This window comes from Cervus canadensis, chromosome 19, assembly GCF_019320065.1.
Source record: "Cervus canadensis isolate Bull #8, Minnesota chromosome 19, ASM1932006v1, whole genome shotgun sequence".
Taxonomy (NCBI): Eukaryota; Metazoa; Chordata; class Mammalia; order Artiodactyla; family Cervidae; genus Cervus; species Cervus canadensis.
Window position 1 is genome coordinate 47,823,467 of NC_057404.1, and position 13,013 is coordinate 47,836,479.

The window sequence follows — 13,013 nt, forward strand, 5'->3', positions numbered from 1 at the left end:
TAGCCCCTCGATTAGTATGTATCGTAACTGATAATGTAAACACAACTTCTATATATCAATTAGTAACTCCTTTTTCCAGATGTCTAGCACATTTTTTTTTTTCAAGTTGCTCAGTCGTGTCTGACTCTTTACAACCACATGAACTATACAGTCCTTGGAATTCTCCAGGCCAGAATACTGGAGTGGGTAGCCTTTCCCTTCTCTGGGATCTTCCCAACCCAGGGATCGAACGCAGGTCTCCCACATTGCAGGCAAATTCTTTACCAGCTGAGCCACAAGGGAAGCCCAAGAATACTGGAGTGGGTAGCCTATCCCTTCTCCAGCGGATCCTCCTGATGCAGGAATTGAACTGGGGTCTCCTGCATTTCAGACAGATTCTTTACCAACTGAGCTATCAGGTAAGCCCAAAGGTTGGCCCACTGCTTTGGCCAGGAAACGAACCAGGGTCAACTGCTTGGAAGGCAGCTATGGTCACCACTATACCAGCAACGCTGCACAAACACATATCTAACGTATGTTGATCATTTATATCGGAGGGGGACCACTTATTACTTTCCCCCCATGAGAACTTAGGTATTATGGACCCAAATATATTCCCTACTTTGTCTGTTCCTAATATTGGCTTCTTCTTAGAACTGTTACGTAAGATTTTGCAAGGAACCAAAGAGTTACAAAATTTCATAGGTAAACATAATCGTACCTTGATAGAACATTCTGTTGTTACTACCATTGCTGCCAATAAGTTAATGGATGTAGAAGTTGATGTAAAAAGCATACTTCCCATTCATGGTGGCACTTTTTCTTTACTAAATCCCCTACTGCTCAAAAACTGTTTTCTGCATTGTATAATTCATTACTTGTTTCTTTGATCACTTTATTTCTTTTGACTATCTGGAATTGTTATTTGACTTACAGAATTAAGACTGCCCATTTTATTTTGCCTTATTCCTATGTTATTTAACTTAAATAATCCTAAGGCCAGCTGTTAGGGAAATTAAAATGGAGGAACTCTTGTTCAGGCTTCAAAGGCAGGAGAGCAGGACTCTGACCTGCCTTGGACCTGCCTGGACATTGCCTGGATTCCATACCTGCATACATGCATAGCAAGTCAGGTGGAACTTTAGATAATAAGCAAGGGAGTGGATCTTGGAATTCTTGAGCCCCTGAGGGTCTGGCCAACCCCTAGGAACTCAGAAGTTTTGTGATTCACAAAGTGAAATATATGGCATTATAAAAGTTAAAAAAAAAACAGAGCTGCATTTTTACATGCAAACTGATAACGATATCAGATTGCAGCTTGGGATTATAAATGGGGAGTCCCTGAAACTGCAATTTGAAGTCTCACCCATGGGGTGGATGCACCCTGGGGCCCCTTCCCAACTGGAACTCCAGATTGCTGTTAATGAGAGACTTCCCAGTGCTGTCTAAGTCTGGATGTTTGTCATCCCAATTTGGTGATGTATGGGCTGTTACTTTTCTCTATTGTTTGTATTTGTCTTCTTTTAATGACTGTATATTGAAATTAAGTCAAATAATCCTCTATTACATATTGAAATTGTATATTTGTGTGTAACAAGTGATTTCTTTTGTTAACGAATCCTTTGAACCTAAAACAAAATAAAAATGTTGGCAAAACATAAACTGGCACTGTGAGCAGGATTCGTGAAACAAAATGCTACTCTTTAAAAAGAAAGAGGTTAAGACTATTCAAATTTTTACTCCCAGGTAGGAAGATTTGCCTTACTGCTCGCTAGCTACTGAATAGATCATATCCACTGGATTGTGTGAGAATTGGGGCCCCGAATTAGAGTGGGCCAAACTGTTAGAAGTTATTGAATGTTTGTAGCTTGTGTCACCTGAGAAAGGATAAGAACGTACTGTGCTGGGTTGGAGAGGCTGAATCCTCCTCTCTGCCTACCGTAAAGTAACAAAAGTAAAACTTCCAGAGAACAGTGCTATTAGCTTGTTTTTTTTTTCCAACACTGCTCTATGATAACAGTCCCCTCCTTTCCCTGCACTCCTGGCCCCTCAGGGTGTTTTATTATGGTCCTGCTGCAAGAAAGGGTGACTATGCATATTGTAACTCTTCATCTGGCATCAGGGATTTCCCTTTGATTTGGAAAGAATAATCTTTCAAATTCCGCTATAAAATGTACGGGAAGGAGAAAGATAAAGCTCCAGGAATGAGCACTGGTGTTGACATTCACTCACATAATGAACTGAAGGTCAATTTTCTTTAGTATTGCTCAGATGAATGATCAATTGCTCTAAGCCTGCATTAACAGCAGTGCTGTTCACCACTGATTTATACGACGTGATTTAATGTTGTCTCCATCCTGCCAGACGTTTAAAACATAGCCAATATTCAGCAGGTACCTCCAAGACACCAGAAGCAACTCCACAGCCCCCTCATGGCTCTTCCCCTGGTTTTGCCTGGAATGCTCATGGTGAACAGTCAGCTGTCTCCTTGGCAGTGGTCCCCGCTTTCCTGGAGCATGGAATTGCCTACATTCGTATTTGCAAACAGAGGCTCACTCGAGTGTTACTAAAGGAGAGGGGGAAGCCAAAGAGGCTTTAAAAAGGAAAAGAGAAGTCATTCTACTTTTCTTTTTTATTTTATTTTATTTTTTTCTGTGTCATATTATTTTTTTTCCATTTATTTTTATTAGTTGGGGGCTAATTATTTTACAATATTGTAGTGGTTTTTGCCATACAGTGACATGAATCAGCCATGGATTTACATGTGTTCCCCACCCTGAACCCCCCTCCCACCTCCCTCCCCATCCCATCCCTCTGGGTCTTCCCAGTGCACCAGCCCCGAGCACTTGTCTCATGCATCCAACCTGGACTGGCGAAACCATGTTTGGGGAGGAATCATATGTCCTTATTTCATCAAGGGTCATGGTTGGAACTTTCCACCAATTCTTCCCTATTTTCCTTTTCCTAGCCTTGGCCTTGCAACTCTGCCTTGTCACAGTGAAGACAGAGGCAGGCCTCCAGTGCATGCCTGCTCAACTCTGTGAAATGTGTCATAAGGGTGTCAGGTATTTCTTACCAGCTTCCCCAAAACTGAATCTTTCCCCTCAGGCTGCATTTGGATGCTGTCTTGAGTTGAAGGAGAAGAAGCGAGAGAGCAACAGCAGAGCAACAGAGGAAAAGATACCCCAGGGCTGCAGGCCGACCTGAGTGGACACACCGGGAGTCAGATGTACCTACCTGGCCCGGGCTGTGCTCAAGCAACGTCAGCTTGTTTTCTATTGAGAGTTCAAGCCCATCAACATCATGCTGCATTTCCTTGCCGTTGTGTTGCTGGTAGTTCTCAAATTTAGTTTTGTTAGCCTCTCAGCCCTGCAGCACTGGAACTGTCCTGAAGGTTCTCCCTCCAGAAATGAGAATTCTACTTGTGCGGGTAAGTAATCTAATCAAAAGGAGTTCACGTGAAACAGATCACCAGCCCAGGTTGGATGCATGAGACAAGTGCTTGGGCCTGGTGCACTGGAAGACCCAGAGGGATTGGGTGGAGAGGGAGGTGGAAGTGGGGATCGGGATGGGGAATACATGTAAATCCATGGCTGATTCATGTCAATGTATGACAAAAACCACTACAATGTTGTAAAGTAATTACCCTCCAACTAATAAATATAAATGGGAAAAAAAAAAAGGAGTTCATGTCTTCCCGGAAACTACCTTCTGATACCTATTCATTCCATCTTGTATACTTGGCATTTGTTTCTGATTTGTCTTTGGATGTGTGTATTTGCTTCCTTTTTGTTTTCAATGCATGTTTATTTCCTTATTGGCTGTTAGGACTATAACATCCTATTGGCTGTTAGGACTAACTATAATAATTCAAACTATTCTTCTGTGTGTGAGTGAATAGGTCTCATTTTTAACTAGTTAAACCTCTGTCTTGATTCTGACATGAGGAGTGATTAAATACTTAGTTGATCAGCTTTATATGGGAAATTGGGGAAACAGATGACTTGTTAAAAAATTTTGAAACTGAAAAAAATATCATCCTTTGGATAACTTTGTGTAGGAGCTAAGAGGTTGCTAAAAACCAGTGAAAAATGGGGAGGGAATTGGGAACAAATGTGATTCCTTCATTGTGAAAGTTAAGCTACATTTCAAATTAAACCTCCTTGCATTCTCCCCCACAGCTGTTTCTGAAGCTCTGATGCAGCGCCAGTGTTAGTAACAGGTGCATTGTAACTTTGGGAACTGCTAAGAAATGATAATATGACACAACCCCTCTCATATTGAACGGGTTCTTAATCAAGAGGAAATGGGAATTCTACTGAATGCAAAATAGCAATCCTGAGTAAGAATTTATTTTAATCCTTGGTTGCTCTGCAACCTGTTGCTCAAACAAGGCAGTCACTTCCATTCACTAAAAGGCACAAACTGCCCTGATATTCCTTTCTTGTCATTTTACCCTTCTGAGAAGAGGTCTGGCTCCCCAAAAGAGGTAGATTGAGGGAAACAGTAAATTTTCCAGAAGAGAAAGAGAAGCCTCGGGAAATTAGCACAAAGTAATGGGAATAAAGGGAACAGTTCTGAGCCAAACTGCTGACATTGGGCTCCTGTCCTGGCTCTCCTGTAAAGGAAATTATGGGGATGAGGAAGTCAAGGCTCTGTCACCAGGCAGCACGCACTGGAACGGGTGAGCAGAACCCAAGGGTATGGAAGGAAGGACTGAGTTCTGATTATCTCTGGGTCCCCAGCACCTAGAACATATCCACTGTCATAGTTTATACTCAGTAAATTCTTGCTGAATGAATGAGTATCCCTGACCTGATAATCCACGTCCTAAACAATAAAGGCAACAAAGGAATGACAGGGATTTCCTGGAGGTCCAGTGGTTATTCTCTATGCTTCCACTGCAGGGGGCTCAGGTTCCACCCTTAGTCTCATTGGGGAACTAAAATTCCACATGTTGTGCAGTGCAGCCAAAAAAAAAAAAAAAAAAAGATGACAAAAAGCAAAATAACCCCATGAGCCAGTGACTCAGCTGTTGGAGGCAGAGCTTTTCAGCATAGTTTTGTCAGGTGGCCTGGACCCTCTTTGGGTTGGGAGAGAGTAATTGGCAAGTGACCATAGCCAGGCATCTGCATGGATGCACAGAGAGAGTGGGAACCAGTCAAGAAGCAGAAACTGAGAGAGAAAGAATAAGACGCAAATGAACTTCTGTACATGGCTTTAGAGTCTCAAGGAACTCACTGCTAACAAGGGAACCTACACCTCATGCTTCTCACTAGTCCCTGCTGGTGGCTCAAAAGTGCCTTCACTGAGGCTGGTTGAAGAAATAAACCTGAAGCCCAGGATAGAGACAATGAGTTAGGAGGACTGTGTCACAAAATGGAAGGAACCGAGGTTTTAGATGCAAACATACCTCATTTCAAATCTATGCTACCTAGTTAATACTGGAGCTATAGTGGACTATATTCTAATTCCCTGGTGGCTCAGTCAAGTAAAGGATCTATCTGCAATGCAGGAGACCGCCTGCAGCACAGGTGACCGGGGTTCGATCCCTGGGTCTGGAAGATTCCCTGGAGAAGGAAATGGCAATCCACTGCAGTATTCTTGCCTGGAGAATACCAGGGACAGAGGAGCCTGTGGGCTGCAGTCCATGGGATCGCAACAGTCAGAAACGACTTAGCGACTAAACCACAACCACATAGTGGAATATTGCTGAAAAATAATAATACCCCCTTTTGGAATTGTTGTGGGGATCCCATGGGATAATATGGGAAATGCACTTACCACAGAGTCTGGCAGATTGTGTTTAATAAATATCCTCTTGGCTCCATATCTTGGCTAAATCTCCTTGATCAAATCATGTCACAAGATGCCTTATTTGAACACTGCAGTGACATGGCACAGACCCCATGGAGGGTGGAATGTCTGGATGCCACTTTGTGACTCTGACTCTTTGCTCCCTCATTCCTTGCAGATCAAAGGTTTAAAGCCTCTACTTGACACTCCATGTCTTATATTAGCCAATAACTGCCCAGGTCACACCCTATGCCCATGCATTTCAGAGGATAGTATTTCTCCTCTCTAAATAGATATGGTGCCATCATCTATTTTTCCTCTAATTAAATTCTACTTGCCTTATTCCTCACCCTTGGCATTGAGACAGACCACCTGTGGCCAGCCTGACCCAGGAGGAAGAATCCCTTGTGGTCTGATTCAGGTAACTTTATGCCATGTTGTCTTGCATGTGACTATGAGCCTGATAAGCCAAGTGATAACACAGACATGGGTTTTCTTTTCATTTCTCCCCTCCCCCATGCCTCCTACTGCTATTGCTGCTTCTTCTTTTATTTTAATCACTGAGTATTCTGTTAGCTTCTGTTTGGGCTACAGTGCAAAAGGAGAGCAATAAGGAAAAGTGCTGTCGAGTGGCTTTTGAACTTTCAAGCCTATTTTCCTTGGAGGAGAAATAGCAATTGAAGAGGAACTTTTCCTGTTTGATGGCTCTGCCTGCATTATTTATATGAACTTCCCTGGTAAATGGAGTGACGAAGAAGTGCAGGCCAAACCTCAGCACTAGTCAGCCATTTGGGAAGGTCATCTTTAGCAGTAAACAGTGAAATCACTGATTTCAGCACCGGCTAGGGTTTGGTCAGCTTCCCGGTCACGTGCAAATCAGAGTAATTCCATGATCAAAATCTGGTTTATTTTTTCAGCTAGAGTTATGCAAAAGCTTTAAAAAAAAAAATCTAACTGCTCAGAAATTACAGGAATGATCTTTCATGCATACCACATGAAAAAAACCATCCCCTAAGTCCTCAGTGGTTCCCGGTCTTTGAGTGGGTAGCAGAGCTTAGTGGTAAAGAGCTTCAATTTTGGAGTCTGCCGGCCTGAGTTCAGATCCCAGTTCTGCTGTTTGTGAACTGTGTGTCTCATTGTCCTCATTGTAAAATAAAGATAATTACCCCTTCCTCCCAGGATGTTGTCAGGATTGTGTTAAAGCATTTGTTTTCAATTCTGGCTGCATGTTAAACCACCAACGGGGTTAGCACCAGGTCAATGTGAGTCACAGTCTCCTCTGGTGGTTTTTTTTTTTTTTATTACCCTCCCTTGGTGCTTCTAACAGACATAATGGGCAGTCTGGGCTCAGGACCGCTCAGTTATCACGTAACTGACTGAAGTGCATAAAAATGGTAAAGTGCATAAAATGGAGCCTGGCATGTAATGAGCACCCAATAAGTCTTGTGTGCATGCATGCCAAGTCACTTCAGTTGTGTCCAACTCTTCGCGACCATACGCACTGCAGCCCGCCAGGCTCCTCCATCCATGGGATTCTCCAGGCAAGAATACTGGAGTGGGTTGCCATGCCCTCCTCTAGGGTATCTTCCTCACCCATGGATCGAACCCATGTCTCTTGGGTCTCCTGCAATGGTAGGCAGGTTCTTTACCAGTAGTGCCACCTAGGAAGCCCCTTGATAAATCTTAGCTTCTATTAATATTTTTATTGTAGTTAACGTTATTTTATTGGTGGTAAGAGGAGTAGTGTTCTCTAAAGCTCCAATACTTTGGCCACCTGATGTGAAGAACCAACGCATTGGTAAAGATCCTGATGCTGGGAAAGATTGAGGGCAGAAGGAAAAGGGGACGACAGAGGATGAGGTGGTTGGATGACATCATCGACTCAATGGACGTGAGTTTGAGCAAATTCTGGGAGATAGTGAAGGACAGGAAGCCTGGCGTGCTGCAATCCATGGGGTCGCAAAGCATCAGACATGACTGAGCAACAACAAGTTTATAGATATGACTTAGTTTCTTCTATAATAATTAAATTTCTTTTACACATGGAAAAATGCCATGTTGAAAAACCTGATAATAGTTCTATAACATTACAGTTTGTATTCAAAATAATTTCAACATACATAGCTTGTATTTTTGTGCTCAGAAGAAATGTTTATTAAAAACCCAAAACCAAATCAAACTGGTTTGAGTGAGCGCCCTCGTGGAGCTGCAGCTCCAGCGTTTGTCTTTCTGTGACATCAACTGATAAAAAGTTTCACTGAGTGCTAAGTGAGCCTGCTTGTTAGGTTTCTTACCAGTGGTCACTTAAACAGCGGCAAAAACAAGCCACTATGTATTTAAATCTCTTATGTATTCTTTCCTATGTTTGGAACCAATTTTTTTAAGATTTGTAAAATTGTTGAGGGCATATAAAGAAACAATAAATTAGTTCTTTAAATGAATTTACATTTTGGGGCTTGTCGTGGGCTGTCCCTTTTATCTGGTGTTCAATTTAGAAGTTAGAAGGTGAGAAATATTTGCTTATTTGAGTAGAGCAAGTGCTTCCCATCAAAGGTAAGTTGATCTGTAATTTGGCTTTAAATTCAAAATCTTACTTTATCATTTACAGATTTGCCTTCATGAAAATCTAGTGACATATTTCCTGTATAGTATAAATGGCTGGGGTTTTTTTTTGTTTGTTTTACCTTCCATAACCTCCAAACTCCCTTCCACTTTAAAAAAGTTAAAATGTGGACATATGCTCCCGATACACTTTTATTTATCACTTACATTAGCTATATACACTGATATTATGAATATTATGAAGCACGTAACATTTCTAACATTTTTTTTCCCACAGAATAATGTTCCAGTCTCTAAGTGGTGCACATCCTACTTGGGAGAGACTGTTTCAGAGAAGTAGTAGAATGATGGAATGAATGTTACATCCTTCTTTATTAGCTCAGCTCCTTTCACTCAAGCATGAAGAGAAAAGCAAGAGGACTGCTAATTATTTTTCAAGTAAAGGGGGGTTATTTATAGTGAATACCTTTTCTCACAGTGTGTCATTGTGGCAATTAAGATCTCCCCAGTTGCCTAACTTAGCGCCCCAGGATCCCTCTTGCATACGGTAGGGTCGCACTGAAATTCTGCCGTAAGGGTCAGAAGAACAGACTACATCCCTAAGAATGGACTGGCGTTTCATAAATTCCAAAGCTCTATGGCCTGCGGGGGCCATAGTATCTTAGAATTTTTAAATAAGAACAGTCTCATCTCCAGCCCCTCTCCCCTCCTCTGTCTTGGAGGATTGCTGGGCAGGGATGGTGATGTGGAAGGAAAGGTTGTGTCCACTTGGTCCTTCCACTGATCACTCATGCCTCTGTGGCTTGTTTCCTTCATGTCGTTTTCCCACTCCAGCACCTGATGCCCACATCATCCTGCTTGATTTCTTAAAAGAGCTTTGGGTTGTGAGGGTACAGACTTTAACTGAAGGCTGAGGGCAAGACAAACAGTCATGGTCACATCCTGATCCAGCACATGAAACAACTAGAACAAAATGGTTTTCATTCTTGTACTTAAAAGTCAAGTCATTGTTTTCTGTGGAAAAGACTTAGTTACCAGTCATCTCTCTCGAGTGTGACCCTCCTGCCATATTACTCACCCCTCTTTCGCTCTCAGTGACTCTTGGTCTACGTCTATTTCTCTTATCTTGGTCTTCTTCATCTATTTCAGATGACTTACATCCTTATGTAGACCATTGTAGATATCTTCTTCCCCCAACTCTACTTTTTTTTTTTTAAACCATATCCTAGGCCTCTATTTATAAATAATCATTTTAAAACCTTAAATTACTAAATAGTACGCTGAAGTGTTGTAGTAAAAACAAATCAGGCGTTTTTCAGAAGTTCTGGCCACAGATTAAACCAGTCTTGACAATTTTCTTTCCACAATGGGAGAAGGTTAAGTTTGATACAACAGAGGAGATCTTGGAGACAGAACCCAGGTGTTGGGAATACCACCTGAAGAGGAGACCTTTCCTGAACTCTTGGGCTAGGAAGGGGCTGTGAGTTCCGGGGTTGGGGGAGTCCTTTCTCTGGCCTGGTGGACACATCAGAAAAGGGGCAGGGCACTGCCATGGAGGAGACCTTCAGGAGTCTGGTCTTAGCCAGCCATTTTAAGGTGGGTTGTTCTTATTTTCCATTAAACCAGTGTGGTGCGTGTCTGACTGTGACTCCATGGACTGTAGCCCCCTAGGCCCCTCTATCCATGGGATTTTCCAGGGAAGTACACTAGAGTGGGTTGCCATTTCCTCCTCTAGGGGATATTCCTGACCCAGGGGTTGAACCTGAGTCTCCTGCCTTGCAGGCAGATTCTTTACTCCTGAACCCTCAGGGAAGCCCCTTTCTATTAGTCACTAGTTTTTAAAGATGATTTTATGAAAAGTTAGAGACTGATCTCACTTGTACTGAGGAAAACAAGAAAAAGGCTAGTCGCACATTTCAGATGAAATGGTAGAATGGGTGCAGGTAGGAGGGACTGTCTTCCACAAGCGCCGTGGCCCTCACAGAGTTATGGTCAGCGTGCGAGAAGAACGGATGAGAGTGCCAATGGGTGAAGCTGAGAGAGGCAGGGTATTCCCTAGTCAGTGGTCTACTATTAGGGGAATCAAGCAGTTTGGGTTACAAAGCAATTACTATGGCTCCTCTCAAGTTTTATCATTGACGTGTAGGTTCTACTGTGCTAATTTATTTAGACTAACTTTACATATTGTCTCTTAATCCAGACAGTTAAAAAAATCAAACATTATACCTCAGATGAAAGGAAACAAAAATTCCTTAATTGGAAAATAAGTCTTCTAAAATCAGTCCAACATTCTTAATATTTTAGTCAGTTTGATTGTAGTGGAGGAAAACTGGAGAAGAAACTAGTAATTTTCCAATATATGTAAATTGCCTAATCTATTTCAGCAGTTATTTTAATGAAGCAGTTTTGTTTGTTCTGAACAAAAAAAGACTCAATAACTAGCCTGAATAGCTAGAAAACTTTTTCAGAATGTCCAGGCCAGTATTAAACAATGTACTTTTCTTCAAGGAATTCCTCAATATTTTTCAAGACACTCTTAAATTCCATAAAACAGCTTAGTGTTAGGTTTTAGTAATAACTCCAAATTTGAGCAACCCTAGAGCTAGGGAACAAAATGTGAGTTCCATTATGTTATAGTTTCTAATGTTAAAATTAACTGTAAGAAAGAACCAGGAACAAAAATAGCAGCAACAACAAAAACCTTGATCATCAGAGCATAATTGTCCCCACTGTCTATTTACTTCTTGCCTACAGGTCAGTACTTTCATCCAGAATGCTAATACTACTCACCATGAAGTCAGTATTACCTGGATATTAGGTGAACCAGGAATGAAGATTCATTTTGTAGAGATTCTTTTTTAACAATAATGTTAATAAATATTGGCTTTGTACACCATCACTCCAGGCACGTCCCCAGCTGTCCCAGTTGTTGGGATCCATAACAAGAAGATGACTGAGATCTGGGCCTGGAAGGATAAGTGATGTTGTTTTCAGGTGTAGAAGAAGAAAGAATTACTTTAAATAGAAGGGACCATTATATTTCTTAAAAGGTCTTGCTGTATCAGAAAATATTTTATTTATTTTATATGGCCAAAGTTACTAACCTCTGCGGGCAGTTGTAGACTAAAACATACAAATGTGTTTTTCTTTAGGAGATCTTTTTCCTTAACATCATCTCTCAAAGCTTTCCTTTGATGCTGGAAATTAGTTAATGTGTAGAAATTTCAGTCTTTCTAGCTAAATACGGGGAGGGAATGTCTGTTCTCGTCACCTCTTGGCCTTTCTAAGCCTGGAGTTTGAACTGGTGTATGCAGTTGTCCTCACTTATGACCTTGATTTTGGGATTCCCCCAAGCCTAGCCATGCTGATGTCACTCAGCGCCTGCATTTTCCAGGATACTTAGTGCCCTGGAGTTCGTGTGAGTGATTCATGGTGTGCACTGATTTAACTGCTGAGCCCCGTCCAGTGTAGAATAGATGAAGGCTTTCAGAGAAACACATTACCTGCTTCTCACTTCAGAGCTGCCTATCAGGGTGCTACGGACCAGCTTTGTGTGTAGTAAGTAGATCTCATTCATGAGGTGGTTCTTCTTGTGGATGCCTGGTAGCTAGGATACAGACAGCCCGAACAACCTCAGAGCAGCTATCTTATTCTTTAGCACCTGGTTTGTCAGTTGAGAAATAGTATTTTATTTCATTCATTTCAATGCTTTTCCGGTTAAAATTTCAGAAGTTTGAAGAAGAATCTTTCTTCTTCTATAAACTATCCTTGAATAAACAGGTCAAAGATGGAAGATTCTTGAAACTCAACACTGTCATAATATATGATGGCTGACACCAATCTTCTGCATTTTGGGTCCTTCCCTAATGAGGTTTCAAAATATGCCCAGAGGTAGAACCTACTAGGGATCTTTTGGTGTTTCTTTCCTTCCCCCTGAAGCTTACAATTATTCTGTTTACTGTAGGAACTTAACTTTTTCTTGGTTTGCAGGGAAATTACAAAGGTTACTATCATTAATGGTAATCTACACAGTGTGTGGAAATGTATATCTTTTAAGATTCAACCAACGTTGTTGAGAATTTTAAAAGCGCTAAGTGGATTAAAAGTCTTATTATGTTTTGGAAAACACATTTGAAAAAAATTCTGAATCTTTTATATTTCTTGGCTCTTCTAATCATGGCAAAAATTTCATGTAAGAGGGGAAAAAAAATAAGGTATGTGAAGAAAACTTTCCACTGTGAGCCTCAGTGCATTCAAAAAGCACTCAACAAGGTTCATGAAAGGATAACAGGAGATTGTCTTTCAACATCAAGGTGTTATCTTCTGCAACAGAAAGGTAAACAGAAGCACCTTCTGCGTGGATATTCCTCTTTAATGCAGATTATGTTGACACATGTGAAATGCCCAGGTTTTTTGCTACTAAAGAGACAGGATAAAGTGCCATTTTCAAACAGAGGATATATTTTCGACAGAGTGAGTTTTGGTTGGTGCTTTACACAAGTGGATTGATTTTGTCCTGGGAAAAGCTGAAGCTGTTTCAGACAGGTGGTGGCTCCCGTGTCCCACTCGCTTATCGCTTTGCACTGTGTGAAGGAATCCTCTCATGCCTGGTCAGTGCACCATGCCTGGCAGGTCCTGCTAGGACTCAACTTTTGAAATGGATAAGGTCTAATTAT

General features: G+C 41.5%; 1 protein-coding gene across 1 annotated transcript in view; it reads left to right on the forward strand.

The window, feature by feature from the left end:
• Positions 1 to 3,282: 3,282 nt before the first annotated feature.
• The window catches only part of EGF (epidermal growth factor), a 96,732-nt gene continuing 87,001 nt past the window's right edge, over positions 3,283 to 13,013 (forward strand). Inside the window, 1 exon segment of the mRNA XM_043438466.1 lies at positions 3,283 to 3,409. Within this exon segment, the coding sequence (XP_043294401.1) occupies positions 3,283 to 3,409 (127 nt within the window).